This window comes from Phycodurus eques, chromosome 12 (genome assembly GCF_024500275.1).
Source record: "Phycodurus eques isolate BA_2022a chromosome 12, UOR_Pequ_1.1, whole genome shotgun sequence".
NCBI lineage: Eukaryota > Metazoa > Chordata > Actinopteri > Syngnathiformes > Syngnathidae > Phycodurus > Phycodurus eques.
This window is the reverse complement of record NC_084536.1, coordinates 832,416-858,338: the sequence shown is the minus strand read 5'-3', so window position 1 is coordinate 858,338 and position 25,923 is coordinate 832,416. Positions and strand designations below refer to the sequence as shown.

The 25,923-nt window shown below is 48.2% G+C and overlaps 3 protein-coding genes across 7 annotated transcripts in view; 1 reads left to right on the top strand and 2 right to left on the bottom strand.

The window, feature by feature from the left end:
• Positions 1-2,051: 2,051 nt before the first annotated feature.
• efhc2 (EF-hand domain (C-terminal) containing 2) lies at positions 2,052-15,054 on the bottom strand. Its single transcript, XM_061691909.1, is given in 14 exon segments — positions 2,052-2,407; positions 3,716-3,938; positions 4,939-5,072; positions 5,144-5,328; positions 5,415-5,703; positions 5,705-5,879; positions 6,232-6,373; positions 7,857-7,995; positions 8,074-8,181; positions 10,952-11,194; positions 11,264-11,487; positions 12,486-12,636; positions 12,703-12,870; positions 14,878-15,054. Coding segments are annotated over 14 exon segments (2,343 nt in total). The 5' UTR covers positions 14,929-15,054; the 3' UTR covers positions 2,052-2,296.
• A 72-nt stretch (positions 15,055-15,126) lies between these two features.
• fundc1 (FUN14 domain containing 1) lies at positions 15,127-20,702 on the bottom strand. 2 transcript variants are annotated; one of them, XM_061691908.1, is made up of 5 exons: positions 19,214-20,702; positions 18,655-18,808; positions 16,758-16,833; positions 16,546-16,674; positions 15,127-15,793 (listed from the first exon to the last, which is right to left on the bottom strand). In XM_061691908.1, the coding sequence occupies exons 1-5, from the start codon at positions 19,230-19,232 to the stop codon at positions 15,785-15,787; spliced, it is 387 nt and encodes a 128-aa protein (XP_061547892.1). In that variant the 5' UTR covers positions 19,233-20,702; the 3' UTR covers positions 15,127-15,784. The 2 variants fall into 2 exon arrangements, with proteins under 2 accessions (XP_061547892.1, XP_061547891.1); XM_061691907.1 differs by having other exon boundaries at positions 15,127-15,800; positions 19,214-20,700.
• Positions 20,703-21,126: 424 nt separating this feature from the next.
• Positions 21,127-25,923, top strand: part of kdm6a (lysine (K)-specific demethylase 6A) — a 51,015-nt gene continuing 46,218 nt past the window's right edge. For all 4 annotated transcript variants that reach the window (XM_061691117.1, XM_061691118.1, XM_061691116.1 and 1 more), the window contains exons 1-2: positions 21,127-21,623; positions 21,781-21,844. In XM_061691117.1, coding sequence (XP_061547101.1) covers positions 21,433-21,623; positions 21,781-21,844 — 255 coding nt within the window. In that variant the 5' untranslated portion in view covers positions 21,127-21,432. The remainder of the gene's footprint in view (positions 21,624-21,780; positions 21,845-25,923) is intronic.

Here is a 25,923-nt window from a genome sequence, read left to right as displayed (position 1 = left end):
GTGAGAAATGCTCATCACGAAGGACGCTCGACTGCAGGGGAGTCAATCATCACCAATCGTCGCCTCGCATCTTCCGTGGGCATTTCTTTTGCGTCGACAAGGTTGGGCACCCGGAGGTGCGTCGGAGGGAATCCAGAAGATGAGAAGAGGAGGAAGGAGCGCAGCCGGACTCATGAGTCACGTCAATGAGTCATCGCCGGCGTCAACTGAACCTTCGTTTGCTGATACAGTAAATGAAATAAGAAATGGTGAAGTCACTCGTGCGATGAGAACATGCAGCCCTGGCTGCTTTGCGTACACGGCCCCAATGCGAGTGGACGGTAACGGCAGAATTGGAAAACTTCTTTCTGGACGCAAAACCGCGTTCGGCGGCGGTCGTTCAACCAGTCGGCAGAATTGTTTGTCGAGAAGGAAGCGCGCGAGCGTCGTCCTGGTGTGCGAGCTCCAAATTCTCGGGGGAAATAAAAGCGGTCGAAAGTTTAAGACGCGCAATTACCTGAATGACCTCCGCTGACCCTCAAATTTCTCCCCTTCGGGGTTGGGGGGGTTTACGGCCCACGCCGCCTCCTGTAGAGTTGTACAAAAGCACGCTTTGCTTTCTAATGACACTCGCAGGCGTCATCGCAGACATTATCGCATCGTAACTCACACCTCGATGCGTGCTAATGTCCCCTTAATGGGAGGCCAAATGCGAATCCCGCACGCGACGGCGGGCTCGCGGGAACAAATCCTCATCCGGCACACACGAGCGCCTTCAAGGCGCCATTTTCACTTCGTCAACTTCCTAAACGGAGATTAAAAGGAGCATGCCGATACGGTGGAATCGGTAGAAGAGCTCAAGTTCGCGCTATGAGTTTCAAGTCTCCTTGATTCAAAATCATGCCGTATTGAACGAGGCGAGGTTGGACGTAGGGTTTTATGTGCGCGCGTTGAGCCGGCGAGGAGGGTGCCAGCTCCGTCGGGGTCTCAAAGAGAAAGGGCCGCTCTCCATCAGGGATTCCCAAACGGCGCGGGGTTCAGCGTACTGCGGAATGTCGCTCCGGTGTAATAATCACACGTTTACCTTGTTATTTTCTCCCCGAAAGGAAATCATTATTAGAATCGAATAAAACGCTTTCGGGATACCGAAGACGAAAATGTTTGGGAAGGCGCTCCTAAAACGGATTCCCCGACTGCAGGGCTGCGGGAATGCCCGCCGGCACAGTCTGTTATTTTTAAATCGAATTGAAACGCTACAATTACGTGACGAAACGGTTCATAGAATAGAATAGACTTGGAAGGGGCTGCCAAAAGGATTGGGATTTGGAGGCGGACCTGCGCAATCTGATGACATCCGATACAAAAGCTGGATCGAAAATAACACGGACTTTTGATCGATACTGTCAGGAAGGTGTCCGGCATAATATCCATCCGTTTTCCGTAGCGCTTCTCCTCACGCGGGTCGCGGGCGTGCCGGCGACTATCTTGGGGCGGGAGGCGGACTACGCCCTGAACCGGTCGCCAGCCAATCGCAGGGCACATCGAAACAAACAACCGTTCGTGCTCACATTCGAACCGACGGGCAATTTAGAGTCCTCAAACGACCTACCGCGCATCTTTTTGGGATGTGGGAGGAAAGCGGAGCGCCCGGAGAAAAGCCACGCAGGCGCGGGGGGAACGTGCAAACTCCACACAGGCGGCGCCGAATTTGAACCCGCCCGATGACGCTCTTCGGGCCCGCGGACGCGGCAGGCCGCATCGGGAAGGGGCGGGACCAGTAACGTCCGAGCAAACTCACTTCTCCCGCCTCGCTGTGTTCAAAGCGACGACGGACGAAATGCTGACGTCATCCCGCGTTCTGATCGCAAGATGTCGTGTCGCTGTGCGAAGCCACGCCTACTCGCGAGTCACCATTCGCAAACTCGCTGGGATAGGCTGCATTTCCACACCACATAACACATCATCATTATTATTATTATATATTACACACTACATGGCGAGCAGTATAGGGAAGGAAAATATATATATATATATATACACTGTATACATACATACATACATATATATATATATATTCAGATAGATTCAGATTCAGGGTCCATCATTTCAAGTATTGATTTGTTTATTTTTACATCATTTGGGCTTCCGGCTCGTAAAAGCCACAAAATCAGGAACGGCGGAAGCTCCGTTCCAATTCCGAGCTCGTGGTCATCGCGCGAGCCACCTTGACCTGGAATGCGGTTCGGTTTGAAAGTCGACCCGCTTTTTGGGATGTTCATCCTCACGCGCGCTCGTTCGTCTTCTCGTGTTAACTGATCTACGTCGACGGGTCGGCCGCGCCGGAGACGGCGGGGAACGCTTCCCGCAGCAGGGAGGAGTAATTGATCTTTTTCCCGCCGCTGGCATCGCGTCGGAGCTTCACATCAAACTGGAGAGCAGAAGGAAAAAACACGAGACGTAAGAAAGAAGTCCGGAAAAATATCCTTGTGTGTATTTCGGGCATTGGCGGCAGGTTTGCATTTTATGCGCGAGGCTAAAATAAAAGCAGCGCAGGTCGCTTCTGATTTGAAATGAGCATTTTAGGGCGACTCATCCAATTTTGATGCCGTGCTCTGCGATGCAACGACCGTTGTTTTTAGCGCCACCTCTTGGTCAGCTAGACAGTAATCCGCTGCACATGCGGTTCGCTGTTTTTGGGAACCTATCCTCTGTTATTTGGAATGTCGTACGGCAAAATTGAACGAGCGTTTTTTATTGGCCGGCGACTCCCCGAAAGTCACCTGAGATGATTGTGTCATGCGTTTTACTTCCTTACACGAGCGAACTTCTTTTGTGTGACGAACTTGTATGACAGTGACGATGATTAACTGCATGTTTTTCCTCGTCCTTGAACGCAACACACCCACCAGGTGTCACTGAAGGGAGTGTAGTTTCATTTCATTCGTCAGTAGTTTGATATTATTTCATTTGACAGCCACTTAAAAACAAATGAATTGAGTCAAATGACGGTGAGTTTGACCCCGGAAGTGACGATGGATCATTTTCATGATTTCCTGCTTGCGGAATCGATTGTGTCGGGCCTTGAAGATGACCCCGAACGTCTCGTCAATCGCATCCGACGGGATTCCGGTAATGGGCCGCTGCGGCGTATCGTTCCAGTTGTTACTCCGTTTTTCCAAGCCGATATTTGTTGTTCTCCATTGCTCTTGCTCTCTCTCAATATATGAATATACAGTATAGATACATTTAAATGCGTTCGTTGTTTTTCAAGACCTTAAAAGAAGTGACGTAAATGCTACGGAAACATATCGCGGATTCCACCTGTTGTGACTGCGCATACGTAAACTCCTCGCGACTCTCGTTCGTTGGGGAGCGAAAATGCGGTTCACCCTCGTGTTAAGGTTGGAATTCGACCTTCTCTAAACCTCCGACGGCACGTGTCCGGCCGCTTCAGCGGCTTTTCTACGAGAACTTCACAACAGGTGATCGAGCCATGAAACGACCAATACAGTTCCAGGCCTTTCTGTGACTCTTCCGGTCTTGCCGCAACCTGCTGATGACAGGCCGTAAAACGGCTGAGCTCAGTGAGCATTTCCCCCTGAGAAGTTCCCGTCGGAAGGCTGAGCGGCAGCTTATAACCGGGACTGTTTGAAATAGCAATTCTAACTGTGCCAGGAAATTTCACACTGTAACCTCGAGCGACGAACGCATCCGATAGCAAAGGGCGGCGTCTCACCTTCGCGATGTCGTCGGGCATCGCCGGGGGAGCGGGACGCTCCAGCCGGTCCGCGCCGGCCACGTCGGGCGGCCGCTCGAAGTTTTTCCTCTCGAGGACGCGCCGGGCCTCGGCCGGCGTCGGGCCGACGTCCGCTCCGGGCCGCCGGCGCTCGGCGAAAGAGCGGCCCAGGACCAAAAGCTCGTGCTCGCTCAGCCCGCACTCCGTCGCCGTCTGCAGGCCCCTGTCGTATCGTCACGCACAGAAAAAGAGCTTTACCCTTCGTCAGTGTCCGCGACGCTATTCCGGGATTCACCGTGTGGCAGAAAAGTCATTTAGCGAGGAGTTGAGGGAGCGCTCTTCTGGTCGAAACCGCGAGAACGCGCTGCTAGCAAAGAGCGGCCCGCCTGCAGCGCTGCCCAAAAGTTCCAATGAGACAGACGAGTGTCACAAAAGATAGCATTCGAATCAAACTCGAATGCAACATTATTCTCATCAATCACTACCATTTTTACTTCTAAATCAACAACTTGATTCTATTATTGTTATAAAAAGTCATTTGATCGCTTTTGTATTTTATCTACATATATTTAAAGTCTACTTAAATGCCTTCTGCTCATTAAAAGGCCATTCAACGTTCTCTGGAGTGACCCGGCACAGGGCGGCACGGCGGACGACTGGTTAGCACCTCTGCCTCACAGTTCTGCGGTTGCGGGTTCAAATCCCGGCCCCGCCCGTGCGGAGTTTGCGTGTTCTCCCCTGTCGCTCCGTGGCTTTTCCCCGCTTGTTTTTGGGGATGCGGAAGCAGCTCTATTGGCATCAAGTGGTACTCCCCGCTTCCATCGCAAAACCATGCGTGCTAGGTTGAGTGAAGACTCTAAATTGCCCGTAGGTGTGAACGCGAGCGCCGATAGTTGTTTGTCTCTACGTGCCCTGCGATTGGCTGGTGACCGGTTGAGGGCGTACCCCGCCTCTCGCCCGAAGTCCGCCAGTCAGTCAGGCACGCCCGCGACCCGCGTGAGGAGAAGCGGTACAGAAAATGGATGGATGGATGACCCGGAACAGATTTGGTGCCAGGCCCAACGTGAGTGAGCCCGGTCCCGGCATTGCGTAATTCCATTCCGCAGAGGCGCTTTGGAAAGTTGTCGAGTCGTCCTCAGCCCCCCGAAGCCCCGATGCGTGTCAGCGACGTTTGCGCGGATCGGGCAGATAGAAAAAAAAGCATCACAATTTGTGAGTCGTACCTGAAGGAGTCAAAGGTGACGAATCCGGTGTCGGTAGGATCGCTAAGGGTCAGGAAGTTCCTGATCTCTCGCTGCTTTTCCTCCGGAATGGAGCGAAGTTTCGCCAGGATGGCGCCTATATTGGCTTTGGGGAACTTCAGACAATTTGGCACAGTTTGGCATTAACTAGACTAAATCTGAACTTAACTAAATCTTCCTCCCAAACCTGCTCAGCGTGTCGCTCCATGTAGTCGAGGGTGTACTCGTCAGCATCCAGCAGCCGGAATCGCCGCTCGTTCAGGCCGAGGGTGGCCCCGACGTGCAGATCTGGGGCGCCGAAGTAGCGGCAGGGCTCCTTCTTAAACCACTCCCGGCCCGGCTTCTTGACGCGACGGCGCGACAGAAACACGCCTGACGGTCCGGAAAGGAGAGAAAAGTCTCAAGCCGCGGCTTCCCGAAAGCTCAAGCTGACTCTAGTTCAGGTTCACGGTCCCAACCCGAGTTCTTCTGGGAGCGCTCAAACACGCCGATGGTGTCGTCGCTCAGGTAGAAGGAGACGATGAACTCCCTGTCGCTGTCCGCTTGACTGCTGCTCACCATCTTGGCGTAGAACTTGAGCACATGACTCTCGAGGCCGCATCTGGGAGCAAAACAAAAACACTTTTCGCGTAATACGGGCGCCGAAGCAAAGGCGAGACACAACCCGAGCGGTCCAGGCTGGGCCATCGACATTGCAAATATTTCCAGCGGCAGATGCGAGGCCGCCATATCGGCGACGCTATCAGCTCACGAGCTTACGAGCTGCCGCGTTTTCCTTGAGCTCAAGTTGGTACTTTACCACCGCGACGGCGCCGAGGACGACGACCGCTTCGCACGTCCGCTGTGAGGTTCGGGGTTTGATTCTGCAGTCGAGCGCGAGGCACAGCAAAATAGAAACCTTGACGCGAACATTGATACTGGCACTGCACACAATAGACAAACGTTTTCAATTTGGGGACCCGGACGGGCCAAACTCCTCACAAGTGAATATCTCAAAAACAATAATCAACAATAACAATTCCAATCCCGCCCGTCGTGTTCAGGCATCTTTGGGCAAAAGTTCCGCGCCGTCTGCAGACATTACTCGCTATCAATAGTCAAATGATCATATGAACCATATGAACTATTCTGCGAAGGGTCGTCGTCACACTCGGTAATAGTTACACGTCCAAAGCGTGTTTTGTGTGCCGCGGCGCCGGCACACGATGTGTCCAGGCCGGTCCGCAATTTCCCACGCGGCCCGAGCGGGCGAAACCGCAAATCGTGCGCTCCGACCTGTCGTATTGCAGGAATTTGAGGAGATCCTTCTGCGGGGGTTTGGGCGAGTCCTCCTCGGAGCCGAAGCCGTTATAAGGAGGGACCGGTCCGGGAGGCTCGGGGGCCGCCGGACTTTTGTACCGCACCGGCTCGAAGTGCTCTGAGGGGGAAGAAGGACAAAACAGTTCAGAGAAGACCGAGCCCGGGAGCGGCGGCTCGTCCGCGTCCCGGGCGGACGACCTTTGACCGCCGGGAGTCGGTCGCTCCGCCCGCTTTCCCCGCCCGGGGCGGCGCGCCTGTCGCGTCTCGTTATCGGAACGCGGGACGCCGTGTCGCCGCGAGCGAGCGCGCACGGCTGCTACAATTTCCCGCCTCTCCTGCTGGATCTTCTGTGCGGCTCAACGTGACGAATTGGAGGCAGTGAGAGATGGTGGAGCGTGAAGGGTTTTCTCCGGTTCTCATGTGATCTGCAGCCCGTCCGAGCTTTGGTCCACGACACTCAAGAAAAGACAGGCTACTCGTTGAAATAGTTCGTGGGAAAATGATAAGACTCGTTATAATAGTAGCATTCTACGATCCAATTTTGAAAAACGCGCACTTAAGAGCGACGCCACGGCGCAAAAAAGGTCCGAATTGTCTCCGGTTCCTCTCAGGTTTCCAAAGTTGAATAATAAAGGCCTCCTCTCAGCTCTCAGGCGCTGCGGGCGTGTCGGACGGCTGCGCCAAAAGGATTCAAATAGACTGAGGGGGTGGTCGCTGAGACCAGGTCAAAACAACTCGCTTATTTTGGACTACGATCATGAAAAGAAGCACACAAGTCCACTTACCCTCGTTGTCGGCAGCGCAATGTCACAGACGAACGCGGCACGGTAGGAGGAAGCCCGGGCAGTTAGACGATCGGCGCTGCCCCGTTCGCTCGTATCGAGTTACCCGCCGAGCCAGGTTGTCTCCGGTGAAGGTTTCAAAAACTATCCGACGTATCGTGTTCAGCTCGCCGTCTGCGTGTCTTTAAAAAGTCAATCCATCGCTTCCTCATTTTTTGGGGGGAGCTTCAAAAACGTATTTTCGGGGTGGAGCCATCGTTAGCTCGCTAGCCGCACGACGCGGTGATAAACGGGCCTTGTTATGGAGGCTAAGCGCAGCTAAAACACAACTGAGCAGCCAAACGAAATGACGTCACTTTGTCCTTGTGCAGTGGGGGAGGGAACTCGCGCCAGAAAGTCTACACCCCAGCCCCCGTGACGTCACAGGGCTGGGTTTTAGCCCCGCCCCCAAAATCGGGAAACTTCAAATGGGGAAAGAGACGCTTAAGCTATGTTTTCGTTATCCAGCACTATATTGTTCTAAGTCTTTGTACTGTATATGTATATATATTTCATGTATTTCGAAAAACAAAACGCGGATATCTGCTTAGGGCCTCTCGAAGGTGGTTTAGGATGGGTTAAGTTTAGGATTGGGGTGGGTGAGGGTTAGCGGGATTCATATTAACGACGCCACACTGAGGTCACATCCTTCTTTTCCCACCCGAAAGCAGTAGGGCGTGTTCTACCGGGATATAACAGCCAATCAGAGTGCGGCGGGGGGTGTCCCGCCTACAAACTATGCGGGAATCCTCAAATCGAGCGCCGGTTCCGATTACCGACCTATGCCGTACTTGGAGCGGTAGAAGTCTTTCGTGAAGTCATCGCAGTCGGCGATGACGACTTTCCTGCCCCACACGTTCAGCTCGCCGCCCAGCGTCAAATCGCAGTCCTTGTAGAACTCCTCGCGGATGGCGCCCGTCTGCGGGGGAAGGTCGACGCGCACATGTCGTGAGCGCACATGACACCGCACCACGTGACCTTTGCCGTGTCGACGTACTTTGCGGCCATCCGGTACGAAGCGGTCTCCTCGCGTGCCGGACGCCAGCGCGTTGAGCACGGCGCGGTCGCTCAGCTGCCCGGGGAGATTGGAGTGCTTCCGAGGTCGCTGCGGAGACAGCGAACCCGTCAAACCTCCGCGTCACGCTCCGCCCACATTAGCTGCACTTGACACCCAAAAATACAAACCACATTTCGGGGGGAATTTAGCCTTGCTCGTCTGTCTACTAAGCGCTGACTCTCAAAGTGTGATACGAATACCACGGGTGCCCCCTCGAGTGCTATGCGACAGAATCACTGAAAATGTGAAAACATGAAATACAAACAAACATGAAGCGCGTAGCTACGCACCGGCTTATTTAAACTTTCTTTTTTCTTTTTTTCCTGAGAGGGAAAACCTCGGCCTCTCTATTGATTTGATTGTATTTTAATGTTGGCCATTATGAGCGCAATATTTTGGGGCGGTGGAACTTTAAGAACCACTGTAGGCTACTGCAGTGATGATCCCAAAGCAGCGTGACTGCGGAGGCATGCCATATCATCACCGTCGTTTTGGGGGGCAATTTCCAACTCATGGTCCAAAATCGATTTATTTACGACACATAACTAAACGTTACATATATCGAGCTATGCCAGCGACATATGCTGACAGGCAGAACAACTCAATTCTTTTTCTGTTCCGGAGATTTTTTTCTCACGTCAAATATGTGCGTTGGCTCGATAAAGGTTGGGAAAAGACGGCCTCCGTCTCTGCTTCGGCGTAGGGCGAAGAAAGCGCGAACCCCGTTATTCGCCCCGAAACGGCCGCTTCAAAGCAAAATGTCCGACACCCTGTCGCGTATCGGCACGGCCGCCTGGTTTCGTGTCACCTGCCGCCACAGGTAAGCGCGTGGTCTAGTTTGACGAACTTTCTTGGGGCGCTGCGAGGGCCGTCGGGGGCGTCACGTTCGGCTCGTGGGCCCTAAACCGCCAAGTCTTTCGGCGCCGTAATCAGTGAGTGTTTCGGGCATGTCCGGGCTGCCAAAAAAGGGGATTCATTCGTCAGAAGAATAACAAACGCTCGCTCCACATTTGTTCGAAATTTGATCGAATGTGGAGGACACGTTGAATTTTTGAAGGACGCCTGCGGGAAATGACCTCATAATGGCCGCTGCCAACCGGGAGGCAAACGCGCCGATCGCCGCGCTCAGGCTGAAAATGTCCGTGCGGCACGACATCCCGGCGCCTGTGTGGCGTTCGCGTGTTCTGCCCACGCTTGTGTGGGTTCCCTCCGGGTAATCCGGCATCATCCCACGGTTGAAAAACAACGGCTTTATCGAAGACCCCAAAAGGTCGTTCGGTGTGCACGTGAAGGTGAAAGGTTGCTTGTTCGGTGTGCTCTGCCGTTGGCCGGCCACCGGTCCGGGGCGTCCCCCGAATTCCGACGTGCCCGATGAGGACGAGCGCTGCAGAAAAATGCTTCTGCCTTCTTGTATGGAGAAGCATTCAAAAGGGAAATCACAATAATCATAATAATAATACTAATGCATGACACTTTTTTAGCGCTTTTCAGGGCACTCGAAGCCACGTTACAATTTCACACATTATTCATTCACTCCTCCGTTACCTATTACCTATTGGTGCTGAGCTACTTGTAGAGCCGCAGCTGCCCTGCGGGGGGCAGTCCGGCCGAAGCGCGGCTGCCGTTCTGCGCCCGCGGCCCCTCCGACCGCACTCATCTGTAGGCGAAGCGGGTTCGGCGTCTCGCCCGGGGGCACGACGACGACACGGCGTCCGAACCGGCGAGCCTCCGGTCGCAGGACGTACGCTTACGCTCTGCGCTACCGAATGAAATCAAAGGGAAATGTGGAATGATATGAAACGACAGACTGGGCTGAACTTTCATCGCACGACGGTTCCGAAGCCCCGATAAAATCGGCAAAACTTCGAAGTGACGGAGCGCGGCGGCAATGAAGCTGGACGGCGGCCGCCTCGCTGCCTTTTCATTGGCTGGCGGATCGCGGCCAACCTCCGGAGGGCTGCTGACATTTCATGAAGCGAGTTAGTGGAGCGAAAGCGAAAGCGAGCGCGCCCGGCGGAGGCCCGGCGGGGTTTCCGGTCGGAGGGAATGAGGTCCAGGCCGACGGGAAGAAGTCAGCCGAGAACATTGGGAACGTTTGGCTTTGCTCTCACCGCGCACACGCTAGAAACGCACACTTGGAGCAGGCCCGTAGTCCACTCACAATCTGATTTGCTGAAGGAAGTCAAACTGGCAGCCATTTCCCACAATAGCAATCCATTTTGGAGCAATTGCTCAATAACGACTTGCACTTGGAACGCCCCCCTTCCTTTTCTTTGCCAAAACGGACACGCCCCCATGTGTTGGTGTGACGTCAGCGGCGGAAGCGGAGACCAAATAAATGCAGCGCATGGCTGCTGTGGACCAAGGAATGTACGATATTTCGATATATTGTGGCTGTCGGGTGGGATCCCCCGGGTCTCCTCTAAAGTGGCAACTTTCCAGGACATACAACAACAACAAAACCAGCACTTTGTTGCAGTTGCTGTTTCTGATATGTTTTGTTGCTGCCATGTAGCGTCGCCAACACAAATGACACTTTTGGAAAAATGCTCATGAAAGCGGTGAGAATTGGTGCTGTGAAAGTAAGTCTCTGATTCTCGATGCGAGACGTATTTCGAAGCCGATCTTATTGAGAAACCTGAAGAAGAACTGTTCGCAGTGCTGTTCGCACATTATGCATATTTGTCTTTGTAAGTTCGTTGTTTGTTTGTGTTTCCGCTTGCTTGTTCGACCCCGGAACGAACTGCAATATTTGGGTTGTGGGATTTTTGCGTTTGAAACGGCGACTTGGCTCCTCCCTTTTTGCCAAGCGACTCACCTTGGGCAGTTTGCCGCGCCGGAGGAACGGGGCGGCGGCGGCGGCGCCTCTGCCGCCTTCGCGGATCTCCACGCTGTCGTCGGCCACGAAGTAGCGCAGCAGCAGCTCGCGCGGGTCGCCGCCCGCCGCCCGCTCGTCGTCCCACAAGCACAAGAAGCGCAGCACTTTGCCGTCGTGCTCCAAGAACTGCTTGAGGGTGTCTCGCCTCTCGTACGGCCGCAATGGACTCACGCTCTTCTCCATCTGGACAAACGGTGCGCGAGGTACTCAGTCGGAGCAATAGAACAATGAGGAGGATGAGGAGGAGGTCACCTTCTCCCGGAGGCGACGGTAGGGGTCTTGGGGCACAGCGACCGGTTCGTTGAGGAGGACGCCGCATTTGGTGAGAAAGTTCCTGGTGAACCGGTCGCAGTCGGTCACCGTGAAGGTGCGCGAGAACAGCGCCATCTGGCGGTTGAGGTTAAAGTGGAAGACGTCGTAGAAGCGCTCGTGTTTGGGGGGCGGCAGTGGGATGCGCTGGCGACGAATCAGAGTCCCTGCCGACACATCATGACGTACGTGCCCGAAAACAAAATCTAAAAATCATCCATCCATAAATCTGCTGCACACGAGCATTTGAGTGAAGTGACACGTCAGCATGAACTTAACAAATGTTCTATGGTCATTTTTGATTTTCAAAATAGTTATTGAAATACTTTGGATTTCAGTCTACAGTTTTGAGAAGATGTTAGCTACTTTATGTAGTTTAACGAGTGGGGGGAAACGTTATCTTTACGATTACTTGTTATTGTCTTACAATTGTTAAATATATTTTCAGTCTTACAATCTTTAAAATAAATAAAAGTGTTCAAATATATATATTTAGATATCTACACATACACACATGCACAGAGTGGAAAGTGTACACATAATAAAACACACGATCTAAAGAAATCCTTCCAAAACGTTCTACCATTAATGTGACTTTACCATATTTTTCCAATCTTTTCAAGAGAGGAAGTAAAAATAAACAACTGAAACAATGTGGTTACAAAAGTGTGCACACCCTCCGGGGATGTCGTTGTGTTCAGATTTATTCATTCCCATTTCAACTCAGTTGAATGAAAGTCAGCACACAACTGCACAAATTTGAAGTGCCTCGGATTAACCCCAAATGAAGTTGAGCTGTTCTCGTAGGCTTTTCCTGACTTGTTTATTTCTAGTCGAAGTTTTGTGCTATTTTTGAACTGATCCTAATTCCATCCACCTTGTCTGGGGCCGCGGTTGCAGCTGAAGAAACGCGGCCGCCGACCGACGCGCTCGCTGGAGGTAAGCGCTTCCTATACGCCGATCGGCATGTTTTTGTCCTTCGAAATGAGGACCAAAACGTTCAACCTTGGTTTTCAAATTTTGGAAACCCACCTGGAATCTCCCAGCCGCATGCGGGGAACTAGTTTGCGTGCGAGAGCCTTTTCGGTGGCGCTTGACTGACTATCAAGTGAGAGCGTTCACACGATTTTCTCCCCGATGTTAATGGCAAGCAAAACCCGCTGACCTTGACGAAGTCCACTGTTTTTGTACTCGGGCTCGACCACTCGTATGGTATCATCTTCCGGGTAAAAGTAGATTTGACACGTCCGGATTCTGTCGGTCTCGTCGGGAGCCTCCGGCACCGCTTCCTGGAAGTACGCCTCAAAGCGCAGCGCCTGCACAGGCCCAACAGTTGGACATTTTGCCAAGCGGAATTTGGGATGTAAAATCAGGTGCCAAACCTGTTTGTCAAAGGCGAGCCACGGCGGCAAACCGCCCGTCGCTACTTTGGGATAGACGGAAGATTTGCCTTTGAGCCGCCGTCCCGGCAACAGCTCGCCTCCGATGCCCGGCTTCTCCGAAGGAACGCCGCTCGAGTAGTCGAAATGTTGGGATTTGTGGAATTTCTCCTTCAGCAGCTGGAACACAAAGGGCAAAAAGTGGGTGAGTTCCACCATTCGGATAAAGCGCCACGCAACAATGTACGTGGACACTCTGGCATCATTGGACTGATGAATACATTTCCAAGGCCATCCGCCACTTCAGTGCCTTTCTGTGACTCTTCACCTGCTGAAGACCTTGAGGGGCGCTCCAAGGCCGGGGGTCTCAAACTTAAGCGCATCAAGTATTCCACCAAAAAGGCTTTCACGTATTCATAAAAGGTACACCTAGCTGTCATCCGCTCTTCTCAAGCTTCATTACGGGCAGTTCACAAGAAGATTGGTGACCCGGCCGTCTCTCAGATATCTGCCTGCTATTTCGCATACTCGTCAGCGTGTCTCGTTGAGTCGTGACGTCTGTTGTTGTATTTCTCGTGCACCTCCACTTTCTCTGTGCATATAAAAAAAAAAAACACGTCGGGGTGCTCCTGTGCTCAACACAAAACATTCCGTATTCCGCTTACCCTGAAATTGGCCGCGATCGTCGCCAAACTTGGTCGTCACCACAGGTTTTGAGACTGGCTGACACGATATATTTTCCTTCCACTTGATGTCACTTCAGAATTACGTATCAATCGCGTGACTCACGTTACTAATTCGCTTTGGCTAACTCGTCCGCCGAAAGCTGTTGCGAGCCTGACCTACGGTAGCTTATAAGTGACAAAAAAATGTTCCTTTTTTGTGGAATTCCTTCCCCGGCAGGGAAGGAGCCCGAGCTGGTGTGCGAGGTCCAGAAGTTCCGACTAGATACAGTCGGGCCCGTCTCCACACACGGCTTGGGCTCTGGTACCAGTCCTCTCCAGACGGGTTGGACTCTCTTCCACTCTTGAGTATGCGTACAGCATGTGGAAAACAATACCTTTTTGACCTAATGACATAAGTGTTCGTTTTTGTCACGATCAGTCTGATCTTTTCAAAATCTCAGACAAACTCATAGATTGCACCACGAGGTCGCACTTTTCTTTTCAAACTATATCGTGATTGAGACGACAGCAGAATGGCACATGACCACAGTGAGCCAATCACGAGCGTCGGCTTTAGAATGAGGAATTGTTTCCAAGAAAGAAATCGGAGCTTTTGAGGCAACTTTTCAAATGTAACTCAAGTTGTGATCCTAGATAGTTCCAAAAGAAACTAATTCCACGTTTTCCCCTCGTAATGGACTGAAATTAGGCCTACGTCAATGTTCGATTTATATTATGTAATCTAAGGCGGCCCAGTCGGCGACTGGTTCGCACATCTGCCTCACGGTTCTGAGGACTGGGGTTCAAATCCCAGCCCCGCCTGTGTGGAGTTTGCATGTTCTCCCCGTGCCTGTGTGGCTTTTCTCTGGGTACTCCCGCATCCCAAAAACATGCACGCTAGGTTGCTTGAAGACTCTAAATTGCCCGTAAGTGTGAATGTGTGCGGGAATGGTTGTTTGTTTCGGCGTGCCCCGCGATTGGCTGGCGACCGGTTCGGCCTGAAGATAGCTGGGATAGGCTCCAGCACCCCAGCGACCCACGTGAAGAGAAGCGGAACGGAAGATGAATGATGTCATCTAGTTCCATGTAATTAGTTATTCCCAACACTGCTTACAATAATGCTGTATTACACCATTTGTAGCAATCAAGCCTTGGGTCTCATTTTTGATTATCACTTAAGTCCACTACGCTACTGTATTTCAATGTCGGTCATGGTGGTTTTTGGGAAGATTTGAGTTGCGACTGTACTCGCCCCAAAAACGTTTACGAACCAAGCAAGCCAAAAGCATCATTTTACATTCAAAGTCTCGTTTTTGTTTTGCCATTGAGAATGGATCGAAGTTCTCGACGCTTAGAAATTACGGAATGACTTATCAGCGGCTGAAAACGTTTTAAACAACTCATGTACAGAGGGTATCTACCCAAATGCAACGTTTAAAAAGGGAGCCAACATTAACCTGAAACAAAAGCGGTTACCTAAAGACGCGTATGTTTTATGTAAAACAACCTCTACAGTACTTACGTGTGTATTTGGAGAATTTCCGGGTAGAAAAGGTAAGGCCATGGCGGAAAAATGGGTTATATTAGCGCCTCACAAAACGTGTTTCTAGCTGTCCCCCCTGGATGAATCTATTGTTGACGGTAACCATGGTTACATTGCAAGGTTTCAAATAGCAGGAACCTACAAGCAGGAATTGTTTGTTTCAACGGTTTTCTCAAAACGCAAACAAGCCACACAACATAAACAGAACCAAAACATTCATTCAAGTTCAAATGTATTTTTATTTGTTCTTCAAACATACATTAGAACGAGCGACGTGTGTTATATATTAAGCATGAACTTATTGCTCATTTACAAAGCATAAAAATGGAAATGGCTGGCAAAATAATTCCAAACCAATCGGGATGAAAATTCACTTCAAGTATGATCCATTGACTTTTGATTGATGCAGCACAAGACCACAATGTGGAACTTTGACTCGTGGCAAAAATAAAAACCAATGTTGCAACCTTTTTAATGTGTGGATTTATTACAGGGTGTCCAAAGTCCAGCTAAAGGGTCATTTGGGGCTACATGTTTTTTTTTTTTTTTTTTTTTTTTTTTTAAATATTGGCTCATTGATGAAGTTTGAACACCCCTACTGTAACGCAAAGGCAATTATTTGGCCCGGTACAAGAAGTCAGCGTAGTAGCCCGTAATGATAGTGCTTCTTAAAAATGGAAGTACAGCCTCTTTACATGGAGATGAAAAGGGGTGGAGCCTATGCCGACAAGGCAGCTACAGGATTACTGGACACGTGCCGTCAGCCCGTCCATCGCCGGCGAGCAACATCGTATCCGTGGGTCGCGGATGCGGGCCTACGACGCCAGGCCGAGTAGAAAGCCTCCGACGAAGCCGCTCGTGACCACGATGTTTTTCTTCACAAACTCTGTGGACTGACAGTGACCGACATCACATTTTCAAACACATTGAGCACCTAACTAAGGAATCGTCATCAATTACAGATGCTCAATCTTATTTCTTGCGCTTAAACAACATCTACGGTAACCAAATAACTCCATCGGCTGTCTTGTGTACTGCAGCGAGTACCGGGGATAGGACGACGCATTTTACATGGTTCAAAAGGTCCCGTATTTTACCAAACCAACTTTTTTTAGTATTTGGGATGTAATATTGTCTGTACGGTGTCTGAGTAAACGTGAAATAGGAAGTGAACTGGTCCACGCATTCCTGAGTTGCAGACGTTTTTCTGCCGAGAGGCCCGAAGAGGCCAGCTCGTCGGAATTTCTCCAGCTTATCGCCGTCGCTAGTGAAGATCTCCGCCTACCTCTCCGCTCACGAGCCAGGCAACCAATCAGAGGAAAGGGGGCGGTCTTAACCAAATACGGACAAAGCGGATACAAGACTGGGTCAAACAGAAGTAGCTGTTCGACGGGCCTTTTCTGGACAGATGACAAAACCAAGAAATGTTTTTACAAATGAAATTTGTGAAGAGATGATATGTGGCACCGCGCCGGGAGGGACGGACGGACGGACATCATTTGGAGAAGTCGTCCTGTTGTAACGCGTCTACGTAATCCAAAGATCGAGCTGAGTGTCAAGTGTGGTTTAAGATTGCTCCATCAATTGAGCAACATTAACCAGGAAGACGCATCACGTTTTTCCGTGTCGCAAACTCACCCTCTCAACTAACGTGTTCAGCTCCGGACCTGCTTTATCCGTGTTCTTCTTGATCTGCTTCTTGGCTTTGTTCACGTCCTTTTCTACTCGCTTCCAGTCCACTTGGATGTAGCCGCTATTGTTTGCTATCTAGAGGGCACACAAGTCCAAAAAGAAGCATTTCATACTATTCTCAGGAAACGTTCAGTATTGCAGAGCGGATGAACGAATACCTGCAACAATAGAAGTCCTCCGCCCACAGAGGTGGCAGCAACTTTCCCAACCTTCTGGAAGAGATAGCCTGCACACCTGACATCAATCACAAGTTCTATTAGTCAGGCCGGGTACACCCATACCCGTAATCGGGGCTAATTTGAGCTCGATTACGAATGTGTGGCATTTTTGTTTTTTTCCTCACCAATCTGCTCGGACAGTGGACAGAATGACAATCATAAATGTTAAACTTAGGGATGTCCCGATCCGATCACGTGATTTTTAGCTGCTCGAGATCGCGCGTAAAAGATCGGTTTTATTCATTTGCTGACACTTGAAAGGCCACAAAGTGACAAAATATCCAAAGGTACAAAGATCTTGCTCAATAGAACAGTAACAGCTTCATCGTATATGACACCATGTTTGGTTTTTTTTAATACGTGTATAAGCGCCTGTCAAAGAGACGCGCGCGACACACACACACACACACACACACACAGTGCGCCTAGATTCTATTGGTCGACCGCCACCTTCAGCGCAAGATGAAAGACACCATTTCCCGAAATAAGTCTGGAAAGCCACGTCACTGAAGAAAGTCCGGCAGGTTAGCAATTGTGACACATTCAAACGACTTCACTTCAAATACGAGTTTCAAACAAGTGGGAATTATTTCGTGAGACGCAAGCTGGTGGTCAGAAACCAATCGTGTCGTTTGTAGATGTCCCACCAACTCTGCAGTTGCAGATACGGTCATTAAAGCCTTAGGACGCACGGCAAACTAATAAATAACGCTGTCAATGTATTGTTGAGCATGCACTCAGAGCAATCCCCGATAATAGGTTAAAGTATGCAATTACACCGACATGGTTCCATTTGCATCTCAGTAAATGCACCATGAAAATATTATTAAGCATCCTGCACACTGATCTGTAATTAGCTTAGTGTTAACATTCTATTAGCATAAATGTCATGTGGCTACACTTCATGTATTTGCTAATATTATGTTATAAACCGCAGCACTCCTGTGTGGAGTTTGCATGTTCTCCCCGTGCCTGAGTGGGTTTTCTCCGGGCACTCCGGTTTCCTCCCACATCCCAAAAACATGCGTGGTAGGTTGAAATTGCCCGTAGGTGTGAATGTGAGTGCGAATGGTTGTTTTTCTTTTTCTTTTTTACATGTGCCTTGCGATTGGCTGGCGACCAGTTCAGGGTGTACCCCGCCTCTCGCCCGAAGATAGCTGCGATAGGCTCCGGCACGCCCGCGACCCGCGTTAGGAGAATCTTTTTTATTATAATGAAGTTGTCTGAGTTGTGCCAATACACGTTTTGAGCAGTGCAATAAGTGTACTGTGTCATCCACCCTGAAGTTGTACGCGTTTGCAAATGGCCGATATAATACATATGTTCTCGGGATATACACATCAACGTATGACTATATACATACTCATGTACGTACATTAACTTGAGAAAATGTGTACGCACGCTCTCTTTTTAATGCATTGTGGAGGTAGAGGATCAGGACTCTATCGGCAGATCTTTCAAATCAAAGACTCGGTGCAAAAAAATGTGATTCGGATATTCCTGATTAAACCTATTCAAAATTCTTGATCACATACACTTGATTGTGTTTGTTTGCCGTGAAATTGAGCAATAACCAATTAGGAAAGCCCAACTAAGGCTCACTTTTCAATTTGGAAAATTCCTGGTTTGCTCCCATTTCTTTTCAATTTTGAAAATTCCTGGAATTTTGCAACCCTTTGTACTACCATTCAAATTGGACTTGGGGAATAATTCATCTATTGGAATGACAAAATTCAAACATATGCAGAATGTGAAAGTGCGTCATCCATGTACCTCCAGTCAATTTCACAAAGCAAATCCAAATTAAAGAATCATTTGCCATGAAAATAATCCTAACCATCCGCTGAATCCGCCTATGGCGATCTGTGTGGCCACCGAGTACTTCTCCGCTACCGGGCCGGACGTCTTGCCGAACAGGCGGCTCCACCATCGCTGACGTTTGGCGTACTCGGTCAGATCGACGACCTTGTCGTAGAGCTCCTCTTCCAAATCTACAAAGAGGAAAAAAAGCGCCGCGATCGATTAAAATGAATGCATAAATGGCTTTGGTGGTTCAAACGCTCTGTGAAAAGAAGAAAGCTCGCACGACCCGATATTTGGAGCGTTGGGCTTTGAGGCGTGCCCCGACAACAAACGGTGACGTTACCGCCGTTCAAAAGAGTCTCAAGTCGTAGCGTGTACTTCGCGACATTCTCGATATCCTTGCTTTGCATCCCCTCGAGACGCACGGCACCAAAGTTAGCCAACACTGGGTGAGCTGTACTCCAAGGACTGTGGGTTTTAATTTTTCTCAGATGATACGGACAACCAAATAATTATAAAAGGTTCACCCAAAAGTGGTTCAGGTTCATGTTTATGTGCTGAAAGACGAGAAATTAGCTTGACTTCTTGCTTACCCTTGTTGTGGTTCGCCATTTTGGATCGTCAGTTGCCTTCACGTCTGTCGTCACTCGGACAACTTTTGACTTTCAAAGAAAGAAGGGCTGCTTATTTCCAAAATATATGATCTGGGAACACTATCGTTAAGCCTTTAAGAATAACAATATAAACTGACACCCAAGCGGACTTTTGTTACTACGTCATAGCTATAAGAGAGTACTTACTAATATCATCTCATAGAAGAAAAGAGATGAGGTACCCAAAACCAACAAGTCCCAATTTGAAGGAAACGGTCCCATGTGACGTCACAGCACGCCTAGGTGAATTGTGGTTAATGGAGTCCTTTGGCTTATTTTGTGACCCGTTTGTTTGATTTACTCCACGCAACCACTACTGTAATTGAAATGCAGCATTTGGGTACGTCATATTTGTAGTATCAAGACAAGTAAAACATACCACTGCATTTTCACATAAAATGCAGATTGGCGTTTCGGATCATAGTCTTATTAATGACGTCATCGTCTATCGTCCACCAATCGCAAAAACTACAAAATGGTACACTAGCACACCATCTAGATTCTTCCATACAAACATCTTCTTACGAATAGAGCAAGGGACATTTCTTTAAAAATTATACATGGGTACTATCCTGTCAAACATTATCTTCTTAAATTCAAGAAAGACATTTGTGTTGATTGTTCATTTTGTGAAATGCCCCCTGAAACACTGGCACACCTATTTCAGAAAAGTCCTTAAACTAACAGATTCTGGAAAAATGTATCCCCGTTTGTTATTGATAATAGTGACTCTGACTTCACTCTTCATTGGAAAAATTTATTGTTTGGTTTGTACGATAATGCTAGCAACAAAACAATATTATTATAAATTTATGGATTATTCTTGCGAAATTCCATAGCCACAAATCCAAATTTAGTCTTTCAAAACCTTTTTTTTTTAAAGATGGAAACCAGACAGTACATGAGTATTTTATTTAACTACAAAAAAAAGTTACAACTGTTAATTTATGTTCTTCATTTAAATATTTTATTTAAAACCCGCCTGGCTCCTATTTTGTACTATTTTATGTACTAATGATGTTGTCTGTATTTGTTTGTTCGTAATTTGAATATGATCGATAAAGAAAAAAGGAAAAACAAAACAAAATGGTCGCTACCACAGATATGAATAGGTATTTACGACAAGCCCCTTTTGAGCTGCGTGCTTTCGCCCGAGCGAAGCTAGGAGGATAAAAGTCGTCAGCGCATTGCATGTGTGTGAACGGCAAGAAAACCAAAAGACCAAAATGATTCCGGTACATTGTGCTGCATACGGTTACGTACAATGGCCTACAATTACGATAAGGGAACTGGGTGTAACCTTTCACATGTAAAAATATATATTTTTCAAATGTTATGTATTGATAGGACACGTTTTTGCGTTTACAGAAAAATAAACCTAATTAAAATCGGTTGAGAAATAAGCAAGTTACGACTTAATTCCAATATCCATGCATTGCCTTTGATGGGAACGTCGACCTCTCCAACACAGCCGCCACGTACGCACGTCGGTTAGCCAGGCGACGACAGTGCACTGGAGTATCTAGTGTTCATATATATGGTTGCTACGTCGGAACCCGACTTCCCCTTTCTCGCCCCCTTTTGAAGGACAGCTATTCTGACCAATTAGAGGTCTGAATAGAGGATTACGTAATCACAATGCAGAGGGCGGAACCAATCACGAGAGTTTGGGAGCGGGACTTTTTTTTCTTACCAACAGTCGCGTACTCATCCGCGTGCTCGTCAAACGTCAAGCGGGGACAGTCACGTGACGGCGCACGCCCGCAGCTGATTGGGCGAGGTGCGCGGAGGGCGTGCCGACAGCGGCGGCGTGCGTGCGTGCGTTTGCCACTGTGACACAATTACAACTTTGAGCCGATGCTTGGGGAACTTTGCGATATTATCAAATTACAGTCAGTCGTGTAAAAAAAAAAAAAAAAAAAAAAAAAAAAAAAAAAAAAAAAAAAAAAGTCAACGTTGCATCCACTCCATGCACACACCAGTGCCGGGAATCACGCTGTTAATATGAGGCGGCTGGAAGCTAACTGGAAGGGCTCGTTTCCTTGAGGATTTGGAAAGAAAAATACGCTACGCCCCGCGCGACTTGCTGCGAACAAGGTGTGCAGCTCTTCCGTTGCTCGTCTGCTCTCGCCTCCCGTTGCTGTTTCAACTTGTCCACCATGAAATCGTGCGGAGTGTCGCTCGTCACCACCGCCGCCGCCGCCGCCTCCTCCTCTTCGGCTGCTGCGCGGAGTCTGAGCGCCGCCGCTAATGACGAGGAGAAAATGGCGTCGGCAAAAGCGAGTGAAACCGAAGAGGACTTTCCGACGCTTACGACGCAAGAGAGAGCGAGTCTGCTCGGAATTGACAGGTTAGAACAACTGTGGTGTTAACAGGTTTTCTTTTTTTTTTTTTGAGTGGAAAAAAAAAAAATCCGCTTCGTTCCTCTGCGTGTGCTTCACAACACAAGACGAATGCTGCCCTCAAGTCATACGGAACCGCCTGTGTTGTGTGTCCTCTACTTGCAGCTCACTGTTTGGATTTCATAGGCTTCAAGAAGATGGCGCCAGAACGAAGGCCTTACTGTTCAAGGTATGCCACCACAGTGTAACATCACAGTCGCCTCTTTCCATTATTTCCTCTCGTTAGTAGCGCACGTCCCCTCCCGAGATAAAGTGGCAGCGACCTCTCAACGCCGCTCGTTGCTAATGCGGCTAATGTTGTTAGCAGCGACGAGCACATCCGTGAATTTGTCCAACTTGGACTCTTAAAGCGACAATTTAGATCACATTACGCACCTTCTCTTGATCGTGTACAGTCCCGCACAACACTAACACACCGCAATTACCATAAAAGGTCGCATACATTGATTGAGGCCACGTTTAATACTGTCAAACACATCCCAAGCTAGCAAACGATCTACAGTAGGAGTCTCCACATTTGACGTTGTAACATGGCATCCAATGCGATATCAGTTGTTTATTTTCACAAAATATACACGAATCAAGACCAACGTAAAATCCACAGCGAACATATCGCTTGTTGTTACGTTAAAAGTCAACTCGGCTGCAAAGTACCGAAAGATTGAGGAAAAGCATTGGCACGTTAATGCGCGTAGAATTTATAAAATACAATAATAATAAATGCTGCGCGGCATGTTGACAGTTGTCAGCGTATACAAAAACGTTCGTTTGTTTAGTTTTGTGCGCCAGCTCACTTATGCCAGCCTTGCCGGTGCGGAGCACTTTTCTGCCTGCTTAACTCAAACGTTATGAGCCTAAACATACGAACAACGCAATTTTGAACCTATTAGCAAAAATATTGTCGTATGGTTACAACCAAGATGGCGGAGACGGGAAGAAAATACTTGGAAGGGGGAAACGTTTGTGCAACTATCTAGCTGCGCTAGCTTGGCTAATCACGTTAGCCCCCAAAATGAGATCGTTCTAAAAGTCACTGTTATGTTTGAAAAACAATCATTGTGGATGGACGCAAGAGTCAGCGGCGGACAGTTTGAACGGCCTCAATGGCCTCAATGGCCTCAATGGCCTCAATGGCCATGCAGGCTGGGCTGCCTTGGCTTGATGTTTCCCGTCAACATGTGGTTTGGGGGCTTCTCGCAGGAGGGTGAGCGTGTGATAGTGTGTGTGTGTGTGTGTGTTGGTACCCTACTGCAGTGATTCTCAACCTTTATTGAGCCCAGGCACATATTTTACATTTGAAAAATCTCCCAGCACATCAACGAACAAAAATGTCAATTGTACATCTAATAGAAGAACATTCATTTGTTCTGTCTGCCTTGATATGCTGGTGGCATAGATGGATGAACAAAGACACAGTATTTGTTGTAAATGAATAACATTTTGACCAATTAAGTGAAATTTGATCATTTCCCGCGGCACATCTGGTTGGGAATCACTGCCCTACTGTATGCAGTATCGTCACGTCTGTGCTTGAATCATATATACAATCGCATACATATGTAACCATATGTACAAATACAGTCCCCTCCAGAAGTATTGGAACGGCAAGGTCTATTCCCTTGTTGTATACTGAAGACATTAGGGTTTCCGATTAAAAGATGAATATGAGACAAAAGTTCAGAATTGCAGCTTTTATTTCATGGTATTTACACCTAGATGTGTTAAACAACCCTGGACAGAGCACCTTTTGTTTGAAGCCACCCACTTTTCAAGTGAGCAAAAGCATTGGAACAGACATGATTCAATTCATTTAAAGTGAATAACATTTAATATTTGGTGGCGTAACCCTTATTTTCAATAACTGCATCAAGCCTGCGACCCACTGACTTCGCCGTACTGTTGCATTCTTCGTTTGAAATGCTTTTCCAGGCCTTTACTGCAGCCTCTTTCATTTCTTGTTTGTTTCTGGGGGTTTCTCCCTTCAGTCTCCTCTTCAGGAGGTAAAATGCATGCTCTATTGGGTTAAGGTCCGGTGATTGACTTGGGCAGTCTAAGACCTTCCACCTTTACCCCCCGATGAAGTCCTTTGTTGTGTTGGCAGTGTGTTTTTAGGTCATCGTCTTGTTGCGTGATGAAGCTTCTCCCTATTAGTTTGGATTAATTTTTCTGTGAATTGCCAGATAAAATGGTTTTGTAGACTTCAGAATTCATTCTGCGGCTACCATCATGACTTACATCATCAATAAAGACTAGTGAGCCCGTTCCAGAAGGAGCCATGCAAGCCCAAGCCATGACATGACCTCTGCACCATGCTTCACAGATGAGCTTGTGTGTTTTGGATCATAAGCAGATCCTTCCTTTCGCCGTACTTTGGCCTTTCCATTACTTTGCTAGAGGTTAATCTTGGTCTCATCACTCCAGAAGACTTTGTTCCAGAACGTTTGTGGCTCATCTCTGTACTGCGTTGCAAAATCCAATCAAATCCAATCTGGCCTTCCGATTCTGTTTGCTGAAGAGTGGTTTGCCTCTTGTGGTATGGCCTGTATATTTCTTAGTCTTCTTCGAACAGTGGATTGTAGATTCACCCTACCCTGTGTTGGTTGGCAGTCATGTCACTGGCTGTTGTCTTTAGGGGTTTAGGGGCAATTTGTCATCAATTGCTGTTGATACCCTTGGCCGACCTGTTCGATGTCCGTTGCTCAGTACGCAAGTAGTTTTTTTTTTTTTTTTTCTTCTTAATTGTTGTATTGGCTATGCCCAATGTTTGTGCTCTGAGCTTCAAAATGGTTTGCTTTTCTACCATAGACGCCTCTCTGGTCTTCATGTTTGCTTAACAGCAAATGCAGTTTTCACAGTTGAAAGACAAAGCCAATACAAAGCACTATCTGTTTATGCAATCAATCTCAAAGGCAACACCTGAGCAACTAGAAACTCATCAGTCACACGTTCCAATACTTTTGCTCACTTGAAAAGTGGTTGGGTTCAAACAAAAGGTGCTTTGTCCTGCGTTGTTTAACACATCTAGGTGTACCATGAAATAAAAGCTGGAATTCCCAGAAGAATTCCCATTCCAATACTTTTGGAGGGGACTGTATACAGTTGAAATCATATATTTACATGCACCATATCAAAAGACATGTTCCCCCCCCACTTATCTGACATGAAATCAGAATAAACTTCCTGCTTTAGGTCAGTTAGATTACACCTTATTTGTATTTGCTAAATGCCAGAATAATGAGAGGATTTTTTTTCATTGCTGGGAATGATTGCAAGATGAAGAAAAAAAAAAAAGGACAGTCTGTGAACTCACCACACTGCTGTCATTGGTTAAGTCGGCGTCACATGTTTTATGAGCACCATGTTGTTACCCAGCGTCTCCATTTCCCCCACAGACTGGCGATTAACTGCAGTGGCTTTGCTCAGTTATTGCCATTTTGGAAGTGAATTTTTGTCCAAATGCTTTGTTTTGTGGCTGGAGGCTGCTCCACATGTCCTGGATGAAGCGTAGGGGTGCATCATTTCCAGAGAAACCCAGAAAGAAAGACTACATATTCTTTTTACAAAAATAAAGTGACTATTTCTTTTCTAAACGTGAAGCAAATCATTTATTTATGGTAAGTAGTAGGTAGTTGCTGTCAAATATGGCTCACAATCTAAAGGGTTGACTTCCAGTATATAAATTAGACTTTAAACCGATTTTATCGGGCTGATCCGTATGGGCCGTTATTTAGCATTTTATGCTGATCGCCTTTAATGCCGGTACATTTTTTTTTTTTTTTTTTTGACAATTGTGCAAAAGATGCAGAGTCCTCTAGCACTTAGAGCAGTTTGAATGACTAATATAGCAATAGTCCGGTGCAATGACCATTTTGCAAAGGGCGCCGAGACTTCAAGGAGTGTATGCGGTTTAAAGTGACGAGTAGCGCGATCATCTGAGACAATGTCGATTGTGCAAATGTTGCAGATACTCCTCAATCATTGTGCAAATGGAGCAGATACTACTCTGGCATGAGTGGCCAGTATTGGTCAACAACAGATATGCAAATAGTGCAGCGTGCCGTGGTAATTTAATTACAGGAAGTTAGTACCCATTATTTCTGTCATGTAATGTTGGTTTGACCTGACTGATTAGAATACACGATGTGACTAGAGCAGTGATTTCTAACCTTTATGAAGCCAAGGAACATATTTTACAATTGAAAAATCTCACGGCACACCAACAAACAAAAATGTCATAAAAAGTGGATA